Here is a 23,650-nt window from a genome sequence, read left to right as displayed (position 1 = left end):
AAGCCATTCATGAAACGACCCCTAGCTTGCTGCTGCCCACAACATACTTGGCTCTGGAGTGAAGCTTTTCATTCATGTGACCCCTGCTCACTTCCAGGGACTGACTTCAAAGACCACAGAGGGATAAACTATCAGGGCTGTAAATCCATGGAAAGTGTGCCGTCCGACATGGCTTGCGCTCAGTGTTTGACCTTAACAGTAATAAAGTGCATTATTTGAATTCCTTCCCTGATATCCACCATTAAGGGGGACGATTTGACGTTTTTAACCATTTAACGACTGAGCCACTTAACCACTCAATTCTGAATTATTTCGAAAATCGACAACCTATAAGCGTACAACCCGTCACAGCGCAACGCATTGTGAGCTTGTATATCTGCTATTTTCAAACGATTGCTGAAAGTGTTTGAATTATTTATTTTTATTTCAGGCTGGAAAGACGTGAATTGGGTTTTGAAATGCCATGTCATCTCGTTGCAGGATCCATTTCAGAGACTGCCTTCAGAATTCCAGCAGAGTCTGTCTGTGGAGGAGAGGAGAGAGATGAAGGTTTTCCTTGCTGTCACAGATACGGATGCCTTTTCTCTGGAGTTGCATGAAATTCTTCTTCTGAAGACGAGCAACTCCATGCCAGACGAGGCCTACCCACCACACTGGGAGTAAGCGGTCTATTGAATCAATAGCATTTCTATTCACTCCTATGGTACCTGTATAATTGAGTAACCACAACTAAAGACATGCTGACCATTTGACAGTTTAGAATCAGTGGAAGGGAGTGTGTGTTCACAAAGCAGTCAAATATTTTCCACGCTTTCCAGAAATGTATTTGCTGGGGATAAGACATTTTCTTGATCTCAGAACTGCTAGAAGTGTGCCCATTGTCATTTCCGGAGATTAGCGCAGCTGTACAAAGGAATCCATTGAACGTGGACACTTTCAATCACAGTGAAGTGTGGGGGTCTCTCACCCTGGGATGTCCCTTACAATTCTGAGCCTTTTGACTCCTAGTGACCAGAGTGTGTGTGTGACCCCTTCCAGGCGACCATCTGTCGCCCGGAGGAAAGGGGGCTTAAGCTATACGCAGTCTGCTAGCCCAGGTCAGATCTACCGAGCCGGCAGCTGGACAGGGAAGTGATTGGTGAATAGGAATGCATGTGGAGAAAACAATGGGTGCAATGCTAACTGTTGCGCCTCCTTCCACCCTATCTCCCTATAACCCATTGACCAGATTCCACAAATATCTTCTAAATCTGAAAATGTTCCTATGTCAGTGGTACTCAAACTATTTCATGTCAAGGACCCCAAAGATTATATGGAATTGGCCACCGTCTGAAAATGTTGTTCCAGGGACACCCCCCCCCCCGCTAGAAGTGCCGCACAAGAGCTTGTATATATGCTATTTATCAACAGCTATAGTATAAAATAATGGTTCAAGTAGTTAAAAACTAAGGTGACACAGATGCGTTCCAGGTCTTCATTTTAATGGGTTGCTAATGTCTCCACCAGCATCAGGTCCACACTGGAGAACCACTTGGAGCGGAAGAACCTTCCCGCTCTGCCTGGGCTTGAATCTCTACCCGACCACATCACTCTGGAGAAAGGGGCCGAGGCATGGAAGATGGCTGTAGAGTTCAGGAAAAGATAGATAATCACTCTGGAGAAAGGGGCTGAGGCATGGAAGATGGCTGTAGAGTTCAGGAGAAGATAGATCATTTCCACAGCTATAGAGGGTATGCGCGTGACATCATCATCATACCCGGACGTTATGCAGGAACGCCTACTGAGTGGCAAAAAACAACTCTCTGTCCTTGACAGCCCATGAGCCCACACATCCAAACAGAAAAGTCCTATCTGATTGCATTCCATTCTGACCTGAGATCAGATTCATACGAGGTTTCCGCCGGACACACACTGGTCTGATGAACCCATTCTGACCTGAGATCAGATTCTAAAAATGTCAGTCGCTCTTCGATTTTTCAAAAATAGCAGACCTACAAGCTCGTATCGCGCCACTCGGTGGCGCGATATGAGCTTGTAGGTCTGCTATTTTTGAATAGCTAAAGCACAACATGATGCCAACACCAAAATGGGTGCCCGGTCAGAATGGGTTAAACAACGTTACACAACGTTAAACTGACTTTGCCACTCGATTTGCCATTCACTTTATGCATGTGCATACCCTCTATAATACTCACGATTTCGTTTTTAGTTTTTGTTACAGTAACAGTACATAATTCCAATATATACAGCATTGATTGTAGCTTTCTGTTGTTCAAAGATAAATATGTTTAAGTTGCTGTCCATGTTTTCGGAAGGTGTAGAAAGTACAAGTAGAACCTTAACCTATCAATCAAATGTGCCTTTCTATAAAGTGAATGTTATTATTACGAATCCTAATTGTGTTTGCAACTGTGGATCAATTTTACAGATATGTAATATAATAAATATACTGAGTCTGACAATGTTTTACAAATCAATAATATGTAATAGAGAGCGAGAGATAAGCTCTGTGGAATAATTCTGCTATAATTCTATAAGCGTAAATGAATTGAGCTCCAAAATTTGAATGGATGTAGCCTATATACAGTTACAACCTATATCAGTGGTTTTCAACCCTTTTCATATCAAGGCCCATTATTTATTTCGGCATTTGAGCCACGGACCACCATTTGATGTCATTTAGCCTCTCGGACCCAAAACGTAGAATATTCTGTTGTCGTTGGATAAGATGTTGCCAACAATTCCATGCTATGTTGATGTTGATAACAGGAGACATAACAGGCAAATGTTGATCAAAATAACAATTATTTTACATTCTGTAATGTGTAGACTTCTTGTAAATTAACCAAGTAATGCAGATGTTTAACAACAATGTATTGTAACATGCAGTTTAATATTTACTGTATAAGGCTTCATTTGGTTACAAACTTTCCATCCTTTATCAGGGGACCACATGGCACCCCCTCACGAACCACTGGTTAAAAACCATTGATCTATATCATTTTTTTAGAATGTATGCTTTTGAAAAGCCCTCCTTTCTGTTTGTCATCTCTGTCTGAGTGCAATGTCAACCAAACGTTTCTAATGAAGTCCACGCCCCCCCGTTGCTCGTCCCTCCAACATGTAAACTGACACCTCTTCGTGTCCAATCAGACGCTCGCACAAACCGGACAATGTGCCACTGCGGCCAATCACGGCCGTCGGTGGGCGGAGTCGTGGTGTTTTGTTGCTACAGCAGAGCAGAGAGAAGATGTTGCGCGTTTGTTTCGTTAATGTTTTTCTGTTGTTGATGGAGGAGGACTAGTATTAAAACGGAATACTTTACCCTGCCTGGACCGTTTTATAATAAGGACATTTTCACCGTTGTTTCCGAGTGGCATGAGCGAATAAAACACCAATGATGATATCCAGTTATTGATTGTAAGTACAGTTGCATGTTCGCTTTTCTGGACATGATTGGAGGAGAAAAGAGGAGAGATGTTTTGGCTTTGGCATGAGGAGGATGGTGTCTGTTTGAAATTAAAACTCAAGTCAGCACCTTTTTGTATTTCTCACAATATTTGTATCGTCTCTACTCCCTTGTAATAATATGGCATGAATCAAGCATCGTATCACCATGTCGTCTATTAATAAGTATCATAAACCATTGTGTCAAATTAGCTTTAGATTTAGACTCTTGATGTATTTATCGATTCTGACATTTTCAATAATAAAAAATGTCAGAATCGATAAATATGTCTATGAGAGTCTAAATCTTAGGCTATAGTGTCAAATCAGTGTCTTCCTCTTATTCTACAGTGCATCATACATTTGGATCAGATCAGAAATGAATATGATCTGTAAGAAATGTGCTGACTTGTGCAGAAGATATTAGTAGCAGAAGTGCTATTGCTTAATAGTAATTAACAACAGACAGTGTGGTGGATCTGGTTTGTTGTTGAGATCTGCACGTGTTTCTGTTATAAACAGTTTAACTTCCTTGATTGTCATCACTTTTGCTCAGCTGGTCTTGATTGTGCAATTACTGGAAATGCATAACTCCACCATTACACCTGGCCGCAACACTACTATAAACAGTTTAAACACATTGTACACACATGTGATTTCCTTCTTTGTCTTCTTGGCTATCCAAGTGTCTAGACAAGCATCTGCAGTGCATTCTGTTTTAAAATAACTTATAGCAGTTTATACGCTATAGCATATTATATAAGCTGTCCCGAGTCAATTGTTTAATAGTATCGACTACCATAGAGTTTATATAAGATCAACACAGTAACTTACACCACATCTAAATAAAGCCAAGCCTTTTCATAGTCCTCGAGCTTTGCTCATATAACGTTATGCTAATCGGTGTGCAGGCTGCCCACACACAACCTTATGTCATTTTAATATGTTCTATACCACTGGAGTGTCTTTCTCTTGGTACCTCCTCGTCTGTCAAGCCATTTCAGTCACATGTTGTCTGTTGAGTGACTTTGTTGTTGTTTGTGGTTGCTCTGGGAAACCAACAGTGGTGGTAGGGGAGGACGAGGAGGTACTCACTCTGATTTTACTTAAGTAAAAGTATCAAATACCACAATGTAGGAATCAATGTAGGAATAGCCGTAAAAACTCCTGCATTTAAAATTGTACTGAGTAAAAGTAAAAGCTTGTAGATCGGCTATTTTAGAATAGTATAGAATTAGGATTTTGTCTGTAGACTACTGTAGTTCAAATAATTGTTATGGAGTAAAGTACAATATTTGCCTCTGAGATGTAGTGGAGTAGAATAATAAAGTAATAAAATACTTTTTATACAGTGTATAAAAAAATGTAAAAAAGAAAAATAATTGTACTTAAGTCCGGTACTTGAGTAAAATGTACCGTACTTTCCACCACTGGAAACAAACGAGCCTCTGTGACTGTTATTGTAGCCATTATATTGGCATTGCCTTCTATTCTGCTGGAATCCACAACCTGGCGGGTCCCATTCGCTGTGGCCTGCTGAGCATCATGGCGTTATGGAGAATAACTTTCTCTGCCCATACATTTTCAGGCCTTGAAAAGGATGCATACGACAACCCGAAGCCCTTCGTCCATCTCGGCAGGCGGTCCGGGAGATGCCTTGGACCTGAGCTTGACGGGCTCCCAGCTCTCTGTTTCCAGAAGGCCCAGCAGTGCATCTCATCCTGGGAAATACTTCTCCCGCTCGGTGTCGGTGTCGTTGACCAGTGAGAGCAAGGCCAAACGCAACACGTTGGTGAGTAGAAGGTTGCCAGGTGCCCTGTGATAATAATAGGTATTGCATGTGTAATAAACTAGATGGAAAGCAGCCAGCTTAGGCGGTTCGGGCATCTGGTTAGGATGCCTCTCGAGCGTCTCCCTATAGGGAGGTCCTCGATGCACATCCCACTGGGAGGAGACTTTGGGGGCAGACCATGGATGAGATGGATTTGAGGGATTACATCGACTCACTGGCCTTGGAATGCCTCGGGATCTCCTAGGAGGAAGTTAATAATGTTGCTCTGGAGAGGGAGGTCTCAGGTCTGGTGCTCTCTGGTGGAGCTGTTGCCCCCGTGACCCGACTATGGATAAGCGGTTGAATATGGATGGATGGAATAAACTAGTTACAATATACTCTATAATAAACTATAAAATGCTGCACACGGTTTGCAGTCACATGTTGTTCATTTCTGTGTCTTTGAATTCCACAGAGCGATGCTAACTTTGGCGGCTCACGCTCCATCAAGAACCTTCGGCGCTCCAACAGTACCACTCAGGTCAACCAGCAGGCCAACATCAGTTTAAGGTACACACACACACACACACGTAACGGCCCAAAAACTGCTCATCCTGTTGTATTCGTGTGGTTTATGCCGTTTTGAAAGGGAATTTTCCTCTTAGTTTTGGGTTGCTCTTTAGGCCCAAACCGCACCAATGCAACTAATTGCAACAAAACAGTTGCCATTGGCCATTGGCCATAATGGTTTCATGCAAATACATGCAACTACTGGCAACCATTTGGTTGCAAGGAGTTGTATGGTGAAACATTGATGTGGTTTGGGCCTTAGATCGAAGTTGTTTTCTTCTTGCATAACGGTATGTGCTGCTACATGCACCCATGCAAGGCTTCAGGCAAACAGCCTCTTTTGAACTAATGTCCGTCCTTCACTGTCTAAGCTCACCTGCCATTGAACCTGGGAGCTGTTCCACGTTTTAAAGGTCGGCACAGACAGGACGTCGTGCACTCTTCAAACAATGTTGCGTAGCGCGGGGCCGGCCCACTGTCATCAACCCGGGCTTTAAGTTACCAAAGTGACTGACTGCAGGAACAATTAACCATAGATTGAAGCGGTTCGCCTCGAGGCCTCGCACCTTTTAAAGCAGCACGCTTCCCTTCAGTGAGCAACAGCTGGCTCCCCCGAAGCTTCATCAGACAGGGGGACAATGAGCATTGTGGCACGGCGGCTGCTGCGCGATAAAGAAAGAGCATGGGGATGCCGTTGCATGGGGGGGCAGCAGGGCCCTGCTTTGTCCCAGGTTAGAGAGGGGGAGGGCTGGGTCCTTGGGGTCAGGTTACCCCCCCTATACCCCACCCACCACCAGGAACCTATGAAAGAAAAAGTGTGTGTGCACACTGTGCACACGCACTGATTCTATTGTCCGGCAGCTGCCGCCATGCAGCCAGCCCTCCTCCCCTCTCTGCCTCCTAGGATGCAGTAGAGAGGGCCTTTACATTTAAAGAGATTCTAAATGCCCCCCCCGCCCCCACCCATGTACCCTCCGACTACTCTTTGAGTTGCCACTCCCCACCACCTCCATCAGAAACATAGCAGAATGTGCTGCTTGAATCCATGTTGTCAGATTGCTTTTCATTGGGCCAGCTGGCTTTTTGCTCCCAGTCTATATCCCCCTTAAGTGCACACACACACACACACACACACACACACACACACACACTCTGTCTGTGCAGACAGACCAGAGCCAGACTGGAGGTCGTCCTACATCTGTGCCGGATGGGGAGGGCTGGGGTGGGTCGTGTTGTTATGGGGAGTGTAAGGCTATTTGAAGGATGTGTGACAGGCCATTGGGATCAACATATGCATGCATGCATTTGCATTGGAATCCATGTGAAGGAATTCCCCCTGCCTGGCTGGCTGCTACGCACAGAATTCCAGCACTTGTCGGGGTGGGCGAGGTGGGGGAGGTCCTGTCCACGCAGCTGTCACGACAATATGTAATCCCAAAATCTGCCACCGAAGGCCACACTTTTAAAGGTCCTTGCTTTGTGTCGAGAGTTTCTTAATTGTGAACTGTGAGCAGTGTCATTCCACTTAAAAGGGTAGATATAGCACCAGGCTAGGAATAGCTTTGTTGGGTTTTACAAACAAAACCAGCTCTTTCTCTTTAAACCCTTTTGTTGTGTACGCACGATGCACGCACGCACGTACGCACGCACACACTCACGCACGCACGCACGCACACACTTCAAAATAGAAACCTTGGGTGATATTTGCGTCACACGGTCAGGCACTGAACAAGCATTGTGCAACATTGTGCTTGCTGTAGGACTTAGGTTTAGGGCCATAACTATGGCCAGTGTTGGAAAAAGTACGCACATTTTTTACTTAAAGGTATATTCAGTGATTTCACTCAAAAAACCTTAGGTTTCGTTTTTGGCTGTGGGACCCAGCCTTTCGTCCAATCAGGATAGAGAGTCAAAAACGAAACCTAAGGTTTTTTGACCCCCAGGGGTTAACTGGGGACAGGGAGGAACTCCTTATATGGCCAGCACACTCTATAGTAGGGAGGATTATCACAACAAAACAAAAAAATAAGTGATATTTGAATTAAGTGAAATCACTGAATATACCTTTAAGTAAAAGTACCAATCCAATATAATGCAATATAGAAATACTCTGTTACAAGTAAAAGTTCGGAATCCAAAATGTACAAAAGTAAAAGTACAAAAGTGTTGACATCAAAATGTACTTAAAGTACCAAAAATAATTGTACTGAAGAATGCCCCATTTAAAAATGTAGTATTTATACAATTTGTATTTGCATCGCGACGTCGACGCATTGTGAGCTTGTAGATCGGCTATTTTCAAATTGCCCAAATGTATATAGGGCTGCAGTGGGTATAATGTTCTGTAATGATAATCAAATTAGTACCTAAAGCTTACCTAAAAGTACAATAATTGCCGGGTGCAGTACTAAGTTCCGACCAGTCATTGGTCCGACACGTCAACCTACCTCAAACCCTAACCTAACCATAACCACAAGCACGGAGCAGCGCATGTTCGCCAACCTTAACGCATGTTCGCCAACCTTAACGCATGTTTGCCAACCTTAACGCATGTTTGCCAACCTTAACGCATGTTCTCCAACCTTAACGCATGTTCTCCTACCTTAACGCATGTTCGCCAACCTTAACACATGTTCGCCAACCTTAACACATGTTCGCTAACCTTAACGCATGTTCTCCAACCTTAACGCATGTTCGCCAACCTTAACGCATGTTCGCCAACCTTAACGCATGTTCGCCAACCTTAACGCATGTTCGCCAACCTTAACGCATGTTCGCCAACCTTAACGCATGTTCGCCAACCTTAACGCATGTTCGCCAACCTTAACGCATGTTCGCCAACCTTAACGCATGTTCGCCAACCTTAACGCATGTTCGCCAACCTTAACGCATGTTTGCCAACCTTAACGCATGTTTGCCAACCTTAACGTATGTTCGCCAACCTTAACACATGTTCGCCAACGACGCCAACCTTAACGCATGTTCGCCAACTTTAACACATGTTTCCCAAACCTTAATCTGTTCTTCCACCTTAACGCATGTTCGCCAACCTTAATCCGGTCATCCACCTTAACACATGTTTGCCAACCTTAACGTATGTTCGCCAACCTTAACACATGTTCGCCAACGACGCCAACCTTAACGCATGTTCGCCAACCTTAACACATGTTTCCCAAACCTTAATCTGTTCTTCCACCTTAACGCTTGTTCGCCAACCTTAACGCTTGTTCGCCAACCTTAATCCAGTCGCTTTCCGCATGTCGGACCAATGATTGGTCGGAAAAGCATACAGACCTCTAATTGCCTCCGAGATGCAGTGGAGTAGAAGTAAAAGTAAAAAATACCTCACAATTGTACTTAAGTACAGTACTTGAGTACATGTACTTAGTTACTTTAGTTTACAATTTACGCCATGACTATAACTGCGTTGCGTGTGACGTGTTTTCCAGCGAGGACCAAAACGATGAGTTCCTGGCCCTGTTTGACAGCAGCTCAGATGGACGCAGGAAACTGGCCAGCCTCAGCAAGACCTCCCAGGACCGGACCACCTGGAATATCCTGGTACTAATGCTTGAATTGCCTCTAAACCCTAACCCTAGTAACCCCAATCATGTACCGAAACCTTGACCCACCCAAAAACCGAGGTACATCTTGAACCCTCTCTAACATAGACATTTTCCGCTGATGGTTGTTGTTTTTTGTTTATTTAAAAAATATATGATTTCAAAGACAAAAACATTACTAAACTACTGAAATGATTTAGTCAGTGTTGGCTAAAAGTGGTTAATGTTATGGACATTTTGAGTCTTGGTATATAGAGCGCCGAAGTCCTGACGTCACTTGCTTATCCCCTGGTTCTGTCTGGTTCACGGAAGTAATTTCTCTATGGAGAATAACATGGGGTCATCTTAAAATCGTTTCATATAAGCATTGTGGTCCAGAAATAAACAAGCTGTCTCTGCGTTATTGTCAGGGTCAGGGAGGCGTTTGCGTCACTCATATATGATACAGTCTGTTTCTAGCGAAAATGTAAGGAATTCAGTAGCAGTTACTGTAAGTAAGTAAAGTGAAGCGCCTGGGGTGACATGTTTATTTTTCAAACACAGTACTTATATGAAGCTATCTAAAATACCCCTATGGGGATTACAATGCAAATAAAAAGTACATGACACATACCGTGGATTTGCGCCCTCTACCGATATTGACGTCAGACTTCGGTGCTCCATACGATAAACCTTTTTCTCCAGGGACTATCCGTGCTTTAATACATTTTCCCATGTTTATTATATACGGTATTTGGGTAGTACCAGATCGTTTTGTCACTCACTTTGTAGTGAGTCAGGTATGAGGGTATTGAGGGCGCTGCCCCCTTTGTCTATCTCAAGCCCACCACACACCGGCTGCGTCCCCCGCGCGTCGCCGCGCGGCGGACACAGCCGCCTCCATTATTTTCAATGAACCTATCGCACACCGGCTGTGTCCGACGCGCGCTGGCGCGCTGGCGCGCGGTCACGCCTCGCCTGGCCCGCCGATGCACCGCTGTTCTATTTTCCAGGCGTTGCCGCGCGGCCTCCATCCGGCTATCCGTGGGCGTGGCAATGGAATATAGTCAACAAAACTCCCCAGCCGCGTGGTAGCGCGCCGCGTCCTGTTGGTGTTGCCGTGCGGCTATGGCGCGCGGCAATACTGTGCCGCGGCGGTACGCGCGGCGGTCGCAGACGGTGTGTGTCGGGCTTTAAATACCAATCCCATTTGTATTTGCTGTGTGTGTGTGTGTGTGTGTGTGTGTGTGTGCTTCCTTGACAATCACAACAAACTACAATATGCTTTGGAAATAATAGTGTGCGGAAATGTCAGGCTAAACATGCCAGACCACCAGCATATGGTGCATTTTTTTTAGACATAATTATAGTTCTTGATTAGTCATCAACTCTGGCCACACCACGATGTTTTATACTTTCTAAAACAAATAAGTGGCTTCATATTGTTCTTCCTTCGTCATAAATTAAGAAACCCAGTGACACTATTATAGCTCAGCGCTATTCTCTTGGGCAGGGGTGGGCAACTATGATTCTCTTGGGTACCAACAGGCTGCAAATAAGGGTGTCTCCTCCTTGTCTTTTAGGACGACCAGCCCAGAGTATTCCCTCTGCCCTCCGGCTCACGAAGCGCCACAGGCAGCGTGGACGCTCCCAGCGCTCCGAAGAAGAGAGAGTCTGGCATCGCTCTGGCTGCCAACTTCACTGCCAACAACAGGTGGGAAGCGACTGTGACACACACACGCAGCCACACACGCACGCGCGCGCACGCACACACACAGGCTTATAAACTGAGCTGGCCTCTCCCTAGCCTAGAGACTACTCACACTGCCACATTCTGTTCACTTGCATCAGCCTCTCATGTTTCATACCTGTTGATGATGGCAGCTGATACGGCCCCCCGAGCTATAATGGTTCACAGTACACGCATTCTTCCTACTTTCTGCATGAGGCTTATTATTTCTGCCTTGTGCCAAAGTTCACGGCAGGCTTCAGGTGGTTATGGCAATGATCTTTGTCACGATAAATTACTTTCTTGTAACCACCACGCTCTGACTGCTGGTGCGATATCCACTCAAATCAACAGCGCAAAAAATAAAGGGAATGGATTGCACTCAGTGACAAAGAGTCATTGTTTTTATTTTCTACATAACAAATGAATGACAGACGTTTCGGCTACCACACTGATGGAGGCTGGATAGCCAAAACGTCTGCATTCATTTATGTAGAATATTAAAAACTAATTGAAATTCACTCTTGCCACTGTGTGAAACCCAATAATCTTTGTTGGAAATCTATTTAGTAGATGTTTCAGCCCTGACAGAGTACATCGACAAAAAAAGTAGAGATGGGGGGAGCCTCTATGGGGCCCCCAGCCATCACCACAGTTAAAGTAGAGATGGGGGAGCCTCTATGGGCCCCCCCAGCCATCACCACAGTTAAAGTAGAGATGGGGGAGCCTCTATGGGGCCCCCAGCCAGCACCACAGTTAAAGTAGAGATGGGGGAGCCTCTATGGGGCCCCCCAGCCAGCACCACAGTTAAAGTAGAGATGGGGGAGCCTCTATGGGGCCCCCAGCCAGCACCACAGTTAAAGTAGAGATGGGGGAGCCTCTATGGGGCCCCCCAGCCAGCACCTCAGTTAAAGTAGAGATGGGGGAGCCTCTATGGGGCCCCCAGCCAGCACCACAGTTAAAGTAGAGATGGGGGAGCCTCTATGGGGCCCCCCAGCCAGCACCACAGTTAAAGTAGAGATGGGGGAGCCTCTGGGGCCCCCCAGCCAGCACCACAGTTAAAGTAGAGATGGGGGAGCCTCTATGGGCCCCCCAGCCAGCACCACAGTTAAAGTAGAGATGGGGGGAGCCTCTATGGGCCCCCAGCCAGCACCACAGTTAAAGTAGAGATGGGGGAGCCTCTATGGGCCCCCCAGCCAGCACCACAGTTAAAGTAGAGATGGGGGAGCCTCTATGGGGCCCCCAGCCAGCACCACAGTTAAAGTAGAGATGGGGGATCCTCTATGGGGCCCCCCAGCCAGCACCTCAGTTAAAGTAGAGATGGGGGAGCCTCTATGGGGCCCCCAGCCAGCACCACAGTTAAAGTAGAGATGGGGGAGCCTCTATGGGGCCCCCAGCCAGCACCACAGTTAAAGTAGAGATGGGGGAGCCTCTATGGGCCCCCAGCCAGCACCACAGTTAAAGTAGAGATGGGGGGAGCCTCTATGGGGCCCCCCAGCCATCACCACAGTTAAAGTAGAGATGGGGGGAGCCTCTATGGGCCCCCAGCCAGCACCACAGTTAAAGTAGAGATGGGGGAGCCTCTATGGGCCCCCCAGCCAGCACCACAGTTAAAGTAGAGATGGGGGGAGCCTCTATGGGGCCCCCAGCCAGCACCACAGTTAAAGTAGAGATGGGGGGAGCCTCTATGGGGCCCCCAGCCAGCACCACAGTTAAAGTAGAGATGGGGGAGCCTCTATGGGCCCCCCAGCCAGCACCACAGTTAAAGTAGAGATGGGGGAGCCTCTATGGGCCCCCAGCCAGCACCACAGTTAAAGTAGAGATGGGGGGAGCCTCTATGGGCCCCCAGCCAGCACCACAGTTAAAGTAGAGATGGGGGAGCCTCTATGGGCCCCCCAGCCAGCACCACAGTTAAAGTAGAGATGGGGGAGCCTCTATGGGCCCCCCAGCCAGCACCACAGTTAAAGTAGAGATGGGGGAGCCTCTATGGGGCCCCCAGCCAGCACCACAGTTAAAGTAGAGATGGGGGATCCTCTATGGGGCCCCCCAGCCAGCACCTCAGTTAAAGTAGAGATGGGGGAGCCTCTATGGGGCCCCCAGCCAGCACCACAGTTAAAGTAGAGATGGGGGAGCCTCTATGGGGCCCCCCAGCCAGCACCTCAGTTAGGAATATCTTTGGAGTGTGCTGTTGTTTTTCTTCGTTAAAGGAATCTGTGTCGGGGCACGCAACTCAAGACTGTTATGGCCTTGAGGGTGGTGTAGTAAAAGTGCTGTCAGTTCCTCTGTCTCGTAGATATGCTGACAGAGGGAACTTCTCAGCCCCATATGTCAGTCAGAGCTGTCTTATTAGGATGTGGTCAAGTTTTAGTTTTTTTACAGCGTGGCGCCGAGGGGGCCTAGCTATCCGTCTAGAACAGGGCTGGTCTGTCATTGTATTTATGTCTGTCACGTTCTCTGTGCCCGCAAAAGTAGACGCACAGCTCACACTCACAGCTCAGCTCACACTTTTATGTACATACGGCGAACCACAAGGCCAAGCTTTGTTGTTCGAGATCATTTATATTCCATGTCAATTTGGCCCGATGTACAAGGATGAATGAAAGCAATCCTCCCACTACAGTGAGACTAAACTAACTCACCCGTCGCCAATTGCACCTTTTGACGCCTATTTTCTTATGTATTCAAGCGAGTTTAACGGATCATTAATTTAGCTGTCTCAGACAGCTTCCAGACGTAATTTGACTGACTGTGTCTTGTGTGGGTTGTATTAGGAGCAACAAGGGAGCTGTGGGGAATTCGGTCACCACCATCCTACACAACAACTACTCTGAGAAGCCACTCACTCCCAAGAGTTCCAACCAGAGGCCATCCTTCAAGTGAGTCCCAAGTCCCAACATTCGCTACGTTTGTTTACTCTGTATAGTTATTATAATCCTATGTTCTGGAAAGCATTGGCCCAAATTTAACGCTTTAACCCATTGTTTTGACCAGATTCTACAAATGTCTTCTAAATCCATAAAACTATACTATTTCATGTCAAGGACCCCTGAAATTGTTATGTAATTGGCTGCCCCGGACCCCCATCTGAAATCATGTTGTTTCAGGGACCCCCCAGAAGCAAAGATTTGAGTAAAAAAACTCACTTCACTGTGAACGAATATATATTCAAAGATTTTGCACACATTTTCACGGTTAAAAACTCGTAGCTCGGCACCATGTGCCACGCTATGACCTTGTACAGGTATATCTGCTATTTCTCAATAGCCAAAGTATAAAATAATGGTTAAAAGCTAAAGTGACACAGATGCTTAAAAGGGTTTTAACTGTCTTGTTTCCGTTGGTGCTTTCAGTAACATCCTCAAGGCCACAGGGAACGATGATGTGTCACTAGTGGAGAACGGTTCCCTGACCAAGTCCCAGAAGAACTTCTCCTCTGGGTCTTCCACCTCCAACAACAAGACGTCGCCCTCTGCCCAACGCCGCAGCCCCACCCCGCCCAGCCGGAGGGAGGTCACAGAGGAGGAGGCTGAAAGGTAATCCATTCTTAACAGTAAAAGGGAGTTCCACCGTGCCTCATAGTCTGGTGCGTCTCAGAGGATGACTGATGAATAGGAAGGAAGACACTGGAGCAACACAGACAGTTCGAGCCCTTTTGAATTCACAGGGTGCAGGTAAAAAGAACTTTTCGATGTGTCGGTTACATCTTCGTCAGGTTATAAAAGACTGAACTGTCTGTGATGCTCCAGTGTCGTCCTTCCTAAAGTTTTAACAGTGTCCGACATTAACCAAATCAATCAATCTGTGCACTTCCAGGTTCATTCAGCAAGTGAACCAGGCAGCAGTGACCATCCAGCGCTGGTACAGACGTCACGCCAGGGGACGACGTGCCAGCCACGCAGCGCTCAAACGCATCCTCGATACCAAGAAAAAGGTTCCTATCTCAATTCTACCTTCACAACACGTCTTATATCAACAACGATACGATATCTTTTTGTCAGTGGAAAACGCTAAATATTTGTCGTATACGTCTTCATCTTCATCATGACCTTGTTCTCTGTCTCATCTCTGGAAAGGAACGGGAACAGAGAGCGGAGGAGGAAGGATGCCTCGAGCAGCAGCAACAGAAGAAGCAGAAGAAAGAGGAGGACAGGAAACAGGTCCGCGAAGAAAAGGCTCGCCTGGCCCGCCTCGCTGCCATCCAGGTAGTCAGCACGTCTGTCCACGCAGGGCCACGGTACTCTCCTTCTGGCAAAATAAATCGTTTAGCCGGAAACAAAATGATGACTCAAGGACACCCAGTATGACATGCTATAGTCCTGGGACCCCGATCTATAGGCCTTCTGCAAAATTGGTTTGCAGTAGGTGTTTCTTTTACTCTTGAGAGTGTATTATTGAGGAGAGACTTCCGCACACTCGACTTACTAATTGCCGCAGGTGCGTCGGCGACAAAGCAGAAGACTGCAGACACTTCGGAGAAGGAGGGAGACTCGCACACAACCACTTGCTGGTTCAAGAGCGTTTTATTTTATGTCCACAATATGCAACGTTTCGGTCTTTTGACCGAAAGACCGAAACGTTGCATATTGTGGACATAAAATAAAAAGCTCTTGAACCAGCGAGTGGCAGTGTGCAGGTCTCCCTCCTTCACTCTTGAGAGTGTACAAATGGATCCTTACAAGTCCATTTGCTTCCATTTGTACACACTTGAGTTACAGACCCAAAAGGGTCTATTTGAACCACTGCTGGTTCCCGGACCTGACGTTGATAAGCGGGTGATGTAACTTATCCTCACATATCTCGATAGTTTTCCTCAATAGTCGCTGCTGTCTTTAACCCATTCTGAACGGGCACCCATTTTGGTGTCAGCATCATGTTAGGCTTTAGCTATTTAAAAATAGCAGATCTACAAGCTCATATCGCGCCACCGAGTGGCGCGATACGAGCTTGTAGGTCTGCTATTTTTGAAAAATCGAAGAGCGACTGACATTTTTAGAATCTGATCTCAGGTCAGAATGGGTTCATCAGACCAGTGTGTGTCCGGCGGAAACCTCGTATGAATCTGATCTCAGGTCAGAATGGGTTAATAGCAAAAGAAAGGACTCGGATTTGACAGGCCGCTGTCTCCCTCTGGTGGCGTGTTGTAGGAGCTGCAGCAGAAGAGAGCCCAGAGAGCTGCCGAGGTCCAGCAGATAGCCGACGAGGAGCTGGAGAGACACCGGCAGCAGAGCAGCGGCAAGGTGGGCCGCAGGAAACCCCCCAAGGTCTCCCCCTCCTCCAACCAGAGCCCCACCGTCTCTCCAAGCAAGAACGGACCTCCGTCTCCCACCGATGTCAAAGCTAAGAACACAGGTCTGTATCGCTTTTCTCCAAGAGAGAAGTCCCCCAAGGATTCACCCATTAAGACCTGGAACGCATCAGTGTCACTTTAGTGTATAACCAGTAACCACATTAACCATTATTTTATCTACTATTTTTATAGAATTGTGAAAACGTGTGCAAATCTTTGAATATATATACTTTCACAGCAAAGGTTTTTAACTCATATCTTTGCTTCTGGGGAGTTCTTGGAACAACAACAAAGATGAGGGTCGGCGGCCAATTGCATATCATTTTTGGGGTCCTTTTTGTTTTGGGGTTTGAGAACCTCTGACATAGAAACATAGGTTTTTCAGAAAACTGTCATGATTTAGAAGACATTTGTAGATTCTGGTCTCGTGTCTCAACGGGTTAAAGATGATTGCAGATGAGATTGACTGCACTATGTGTGATCACCGAACGTGTGTCTTTCTCCCGCAGACACTAATATGAACGTTGTTGCAGACCTGGGTGAGGTCACCAGCTTTAGAGTCGCCTCTCCGGCTCTGTCCAATCGCAGAGGTTCCCAGTGCTCCCAGGTAAACGAAAGGTTCATTTCCACCACCAAAACGTCAAAGGCTAGTAGTGGAGCCAGTAAATACTGACCCATCCCATCACACCTTCCTCTTGAATACAAGTGAACAACAAAGGGCCTTTCTGTGTGGAGTTTGCAATGCATGCATGTTCTGCCCGTGTCCCCTAGGGTAGGTACCCTCACAAAAAACATGCAGTAATCCTGGTCTCTATACTGCCTCCCCCTGGCCAACCCAAAAAAAGAAAAACAAGAAAAGAAAAGCTTGCCTTATAGTATGTCTGCAATTTAGCCAGGACAGAGTTCAAGAAACGTCCACATTACTGTTAATCCGCTGATGGGGAAATGATGGTGATAACGGGACCCTTCTCAGTTTACACACTCTGATTATGAATGGGTTTGTCATTCTGTGTCCGCTAGGAACTCCTCCAGAGGTCAGTGAGTGTGGAAGGTCAGGGTCAGAGGTCAGTGAGTGTGGAGGACCCTGGTCAGGGTGCTTCCTCCAGCAGGGCCCAGTCTAAGACCACCCTCAACGAGCTGCTGGACACCCTGAAGCTCCTGGAAGAGGAACCACAGAGGCTGTCTGAGCCCAAGTGCTACCGCAAGGACAAATACGCCTGGATCGATGAGGTTCGTCTTCTTCTGCTCGGTGAAAGAGGGCACAATGCACCTGGATGGAAGTCTGTCTACTATCTATTAGTCTACATCATGCATAGTTCATATTGCGCTCCATATTTAAAGGGATAGTTTATTTGTATATTCTTTGTCGCATTCCTAAGCCAATAATTTGACGACCAGCAGTGGTTCCCTATGGAGACAGTGGGCTGTATTTTGCGTGTCTTATTTTGCGTGATCAATGCCATTTGGCTATTCTGAGTGGCCAAAGAGCATTGACCATGCCTCCAGGTCTTAAGTAATAAGACCTGGTACTTAAGACACGCAAAATACAGCACAAAGAGTCTCCTTTGTGTCTGGAACCACTGCTAATCTCCTTTGACTTCCTGTGTGGAATTAGATACCAAGATTAAAAATGTAAAATAATGTGCTTAACAATTCATCGTCGACAGAAACGATAGAGAGAACTCGCTCTTGCTGTAACTAATTTCTCTCCCTCTCTCTCGTCAAGGATGGAGACTCGACCTCTCTGACCACGGACAACCTGGAGCGTCACGGTCAGCTGATCCACAGCCCCGCCCCCATGCAGGACGGAGGCGGGGCCCTGCTGTCCGAGGCCAAGCTGCAGAGCATCATGAGCTTCCTGGACGAGATGGAGAAGTCGGAGCAGGAGCGACCGCGCTCGGTTACGTCGGGATCTCACAGAGAGGTGAGGGTCTCCTCGGAGTATTATTATTATTTTATTTATCATGTCCACATTCTCTCAATGGAGAATTAAATAATACCGCTGATGATATTAGGCTTGGAGGGTTGGTTATGCTCATAGAGTTATAAAGGATAGAGTGCGGATGGGGAGCGACAGCCCCGCCCCCCGCTATTCATTTCAATGGAAGTTGCTCAGTGGCGTTTTGAAGCACCCGGTTTGCGTGTTTCTCTCACAGGAGCTGGCAACACTGCCTGTGCTTAGGACAAGAGTTATGTTCAATTCCTTTGTAAAAATCACAGTGGGAAAAAATGAAGGTGGTGAACTTAAAGAAGGTCCAAGGCAACTCTGTTCAGTTCAAGTAGAAAATCCTTTATTCCATAAAAAGCAAGCGTTTAAAAGGCTGCCCGTTGAATGCTTTCCTTTGCATGGTCAGATGGTGTTGTCTGAGGAGGAGCTGCCCGGGGTGGACCAGGCCTCAGCCACCGTTGCCGAGGTCACCGGCTCCATGATGAGACTCAAGCTGGAGTTGGACGAGAAGAGACGCACCGTCAACATGCTGCAGACGGCACTGGTAGGACAGATACATACAGTACAAACACATTGTCCCCTACAGTCACCCACTGGTTTATTTGGCTGATGGTCTAACATCATATCTTATCTTCCTCGGGTTCACACGTGACGTGACCCACACTGTTTCTTCAGGAACAGTTTTTTTCTAGTTTGCTCTGTGTTGAAATAGATGTATGGGCTCTTAGGATATCCTGTTCTAATGCCTCCTCTCTCCTCTCAGTCTGACCTAATGCCTCCCCTCTCAGATAGACGTATGGGCTGAAGATATTATATAATGCCTCCCCTCTCCTCTCAGACACAGCAGAGGGAGCTGACAGTCAGACATGTGAAGGAGACAGAGAAGGAGCTGAGCAAGAACCTCCAGCTCCAGAAGGAACAGTATGAAGGCACCATCCAGAGGCACCTGACCTTCATCGACCAGGTGAATACTGGACTACTCGCCCCGGTGCTTGCCCGTTTTTCCTCCCGGAATTTTCCCCAGTAAGGGGATAACTTTGTAATATGCTATTGGCTGTTTGTATTCTTTTTGGAAAAATATAAAAATATACTCCTGTGGAAAGGCTATATTATTTGACTTGTATTGAACCTATAAACAATTTAGTATTATTTAGTATATTTAAGGTTTTGCCCCCTCAAATGGTACCTCGTCAGATAATCCCCACATATCCTACAACAACTTCTGTGAACAGACTTCACTGTAGTAGCTTTTCATAAATTATATTTGTACTTAGGCTGTTCTGCTGTCATGAAAGTTTATAGTTAGAGAAATTCAAAGTCCAGCCGTCTGCTGTCCAGCCTCTCCCACCCCTCACTGGGGAACATTCTGGGAGGAAAACAGAAACGGGGCGAGTAGTCTTGTTACCGACCAGGTAGCTAGATGTTCACAAATAACTGTCAAAAGGGATGGGCAACTTTGATGATGGAGAGGGCCACTATATTTTCAGACTCACTCCAGTGGGCCACTATATTTCCACACTCACTCCAAAGGGCCACTATATTTCCACACTCACTCCAGAGGGCCACTATATTTCCACACTCACTCCAAAGGGCCACTATATTTCCACACTCACTCCAGAGGGCCACTATATTTCCACACTCACTCCAGAGGGCCACTATATTTCCACACTCACTCCAGTGGGCCACTTTATTTCCATACTCACTCCAGAGGGCCACTATATTTCCACACTCACTCCAGAGGGCCACTATATTTCCACACTCACGAGTCACTCCAGAGGGCCACTATATTTCCACACTCACTCCAGAGGGCCACTATATTTCCACACTTACTCCAGTGGGCCACATTGCATAACTGTTGAGCAGAAACCTGTTATCTCCGTATTTTTACCTTTTTCGTAAATTAATGCCCTACTTCGTCATTCTGTCACACAATAGTAGCAAAAATAACAGATCTACAAGCTCAAAACACGTTGCAGTGCAACACATTTCAAGCTTGTAGATCTGCTGTTTAGGTTGCAGTGCAACGTGTTTTGAGCTATTTACACCTCTGTACAACTTGTAGATCTGCTATTTTTGAAACACAATAGCATTTTAATACTAGTCATTAAGCTACTAATATAAAATTGAGTATTTAAAGTGGGTTATGTTTTATGTTAACACCAGATAGGATATTAATCTGCGGGCCGCAGGCCACCACTTGCCCATGTATGAGTGACCATTATATGCATCTTGTGTTACCTCGTCTTCTACACACACCTTTCCAACGCTTGCACCCCATTGTCTCTCTCCAGCTGATTGACGATAAGAAGGCTCTGGCGGAGCGCTGTGAGAGCGTGGTGGCAGAGCTGAAGCAGGTGGATCAGAAGTACAACAAACGCATGACCCAGATGCAGGAGCAGCACGAAATGGTAACGCCTGTTTTTGGCCACCTGGGGTCATACTTGAGTCACCGAATGACCTAAAAGTGTTTGAAGAGAGCAGAGATGGTAGTAGTGTGTGTGTGCCTGTGTGGTTAAGATCTCTTTCTGCAAATAACTTGTTGGCTTATACTTATATATACTGCTCATGTGACTGTATTTGCCCTCTTGCACTTCTGCTTTTGTCTAACGTCTCTCTCGTCTCTTCTCTCTGTTGCCTCTCTTTCTCTCTATCTATATTTCTTTCTTTCCCTCCCTGTGCCTGTCTGTTGCGCGCCATGTTTTCTGGCTTTAGGTGTGGCAAATTCTGGGTCCCTTGTGCGAGGTAACTCACCCCCCCCCCCCCCCCCCTCCCCCCTAGCCCACCCATTCCCCATCGTCAACCTCACTCTCATTCCACCTTTGCTTTTCTTCTTCCATATTTGTTATTTGCATCCATCATGTGGTCTGTTGGACAGTCTGTTTGCACGTGAGTGTCCTCAGCCTTGTATGTAGTGGTCTGATTAGTCTGTAGTGTTGGTCTCTGCTAAGCTTGCTCTAGCTTATTGGATAACTACATAGTAGGCTCTTTGAAATGTCACCCTGGTTCTCTCCCATCCCTTTTGCTGCACTTGTCTTGGAATAGGGCTGGGCAATAGCAATAGTATCGATCGATATGGGTATTTTGTGTATATATATATATATATATATATATATATATATATATATATATATATATATATATATATATATATATATCTATGAGACTATTGTAATGGCATAGGTGTTGTCTGTTGTAGTTTTAATCACTTAAGTTATTTACTTATACAAAAAAAGAAAATAGTAACATTGTGACGTTAATGAGCTTGTGGGTCGGCTGTTTTTGAGCATCAATACAAATAGATATTGATATTATCGTCACATTAAGATATATATATATATTTTATATATATATATATATATAGTACATTTTATTCAAAGAGTTAGATCATGTGCAGTTTTCACAGAAAGAGAATACGACTCTTCGTTTGTTTTACATTTTCTCCCACAACTCCCTTCCCAGTCCTCCCCACCCACCCACCATCTTTCCCCACGAGGCCAGACATACAAACAACATACAAACACAGTCAGGTATATAAAAAAAAACAATAATTTTAGTACAAAGCAATACACACAACATACAGTATATACAGGTATAAAACCAATGGGTAGATAAGATACTAAGAGACAAAGAAAGGGATCACATGGTTATGGTTAATAAACAACTTCAATGGGGGGTAAGATTAACAATAATACAAACGGGTAAATAAAAATAAAACAAAGTAATATTAAATAAAAATAATTATATATATATATATATATATATATATATATAAAATAAAAATAAAATAAAAAACTATATATATACATATAAAGAGATAAAGCGCTTAATTGGCTCATTTCTCGACTCATGTGTAATGATTTCCGACATATTATGCTATATATATTGCACCAGGTAGAGATCCGCACACCAACACCATGTGTCTTCAGTCAGGTGAAAGTGATTCTAAACTGCTTACATACGATATTAAAGGTTGCCAATGGTTGTAAAATTTGTCAGAGGACCCTCGAATTGTGAATTTGATCTTTTCAAGTTTCAGAATAACATCAATCAACCATGATTTAGCCGAGGGAGGGGACTCAGCCTTCCACTGTAAAAGTATCCTCCTGCGGGCGATTAATGAGGCGAAGGCAATAACATTAAGTTGCTTTCTGGGTAAAACTACATCCTCCTCCGGGATTCCAAAAATTGCAATTTGGGGGCAAGGCAAAATGGTTGTCTCCAGCACTTCAGAAATTATGTCAAAGAAAGATTTCCAGAATGGGATCAATTTGGGGCAAGACCAGAACATGTGGGACAGATTCCCTGGTGATTGTGAACATCTATCGCAACTATCCGTCATGCCCGGATATATTTTAGATAACCTTGCTTTACTGTAATGAGTTCTGTGGGGAACTTTAAACTGAATGAGGCTAAGCCTAGCACAGGACGAAGAAGAATTAACCCTCTCCGTTGCCTGCTCCCACCACTCATCTGAAAATGCGATCTCCAATTCGGCCTCCCAGCCTGCCCTGATCTTATCCAAACCCGGGTCTCTGCGGGGGATAGTCTCATAGAGACAAGAAACAACACCTCTAGCTAGGCTTGCTGCAGGCATAAAGACCTCCACACCCGACCGCATAGGTAACTGCGGGAATGTTGGAGAGTGGGACATTAAGATACAGGATAAAACATCTGATAAGAATTGGGAGCTCCGGGCATTGATGATAATTTGTAATGAAGACCGATACAGGCAGCGTCTTTATTAAAGGCTGTTCCCTCTTTTAACTATGTATTCCCTTTTTTTTAAATCAGATTTTGATTAATTCATATACTGTAAAGTTGCTAAAAAAGATCAGGATGTTTGATTTTGTTCATATCGCCGAACCCTGTCTTGGACAATCTAAACCAGCACAACAGCATCAGTACATGTCATAGTATTAGTCTATACTACTGAATGAAAAAAATGTATAGCCGCACACTCATAGCTGCCAATGCATACGTTGGATCATCACCCTGAAGAATGAATGGCTGATGAATGAATATCAACATCCTAATACTGACAGGCAATTCCTGCTGTCAAAATATGACCCCCCCCCCCCAGTCAAAAAACACTCGTCAATCATGTACATATTTGTTTTGACTCAAGTTTATTTTTTTGGCATACTTTAGACTGGTTTGTCTAAAACTAAAGACCGCAGTGAATGGAAATAAGTCACTGCCGTTTTTATCCTCGATGTTTCTGTGAGAAGCACGTAATGTGTTTTTCTTTAATCATAACATCTTTTTTTTTATATATATATATATTTTTTTTTTATGGCTTTTTTGTCTATTTGATAGGGTACAGTAATGTGACAGGAAAGGGGAGAGAGATGGGGGG

At 45.4% G+C, this 23,650-nt stretch overlaps 2 protein-coding genes across 3 annotated transcripts in view; both read left to right on the top strand.

Annotated features, from left to right (window-relative positions):
* The window catches only part of rnf213b (ring finger protein 213b), a 51,359-nt gene extending 49,517 nt beyond the window's left edge, over positions 1-1,842 (top strand). Inside the window, exons 63-64 of the mRNA XM_083788255.1 lie at positions 481-659; positions 1,507-1,842. Of these exons, the coding sequence (XP_083644381.1) occupies positions 481-659; positions 1,507-1,645 (318 nt within the window). The 3' untranslated portion in view covers positions 1,646-1,842. The remainder of the gene's footprint in view (positions 1-480; positions 660-1,506) is intronic.
* Positions 1-23,650, top strand: part of cep131 (centrosomal protein 131) — a 74,521-nt gene that overhangs the window by 32,461 nt on the left and 18,410 nt on the right. Inside the window, exons 2-18 of one of the 2 annotated variants that reach the window (XM_083788256.1) lie at positions 2,851-3,420; positions 5,036-5,239; positions 5,694-5,788; positions 9,238-9,349; positions 10,914-11,044; positions 13,831-13,935; positions 14,410-14,592; positions 14,873-14,990; positions 15,133-15,261; positions 16,204-16,408; positions 16,856-16,953; positions 17,367-17,576; positions 18,073-18,270; positions 18,701-18,838; positions 19,133-19,258; positions 20,586-20,702; positions 21,007-21,036. In XM_083788256.1, coding sequence (XP_083644382.1) covers positions 5,048-5,239; positions 5,694-5,788; positions 9,238-9,349; positions 10,914-11,044; positions 13,831-13,935; positions 14,410-14,592; positions 14,873-14,990; positions 15,133-15,261; positions 16,204-16,408; positions 16,856-16,953; positions 17,367-17,576; positions 18,073-18,270; positions 18,701-18,838; positions 19,133-19,258; positions 20,586-20,702; positions 21,007-21,036 — 2,187 coding nt within the window. In that variant the 5' untranslated portion in view covers positions 2,851-3,420; positions 5,036-5,047. Of the gene's footprint in view, positions 1-2,104; positions 3,421-5,035; positions 5,240-5,693; positions 5,789-9,237; positions 9,350-10,913; positions 11,045-13,830; positions 13,936-14,409; positions 14,593-14,872; positions 14,991-15,132; positions 15,262-16,203; positions 16,409-16,855; positions 16,954-17,366; positions 17,577-18,072; positions 18,271-18,700; positions 18,839-19,132; positions 19,259-20,585; positions 20,703-21,006; positions 21,037-23,650 lie in introns of those variants that run through there. The other variant, XM_083788257.1, reaches the window with a different exon arrangement.

This window comes from Protomyctophum parallelum, assembly GCF_964188405.1.
Source record: "Protomyctophum parallelum genome assembly, chromosome: 17".
In the NCBI taxonomy this organism is placed as follows: Eukaryota; Metazoa; Chordata; class Actinopteri; order Myctophiformes; family Myctophidae; genus Protomyctophum; species Protomyctophum parallelum.
Note: the sequence above shows the minus strand (reverse complement) of the source record. Positions and strands in the feature narration are given on the sequence as shown.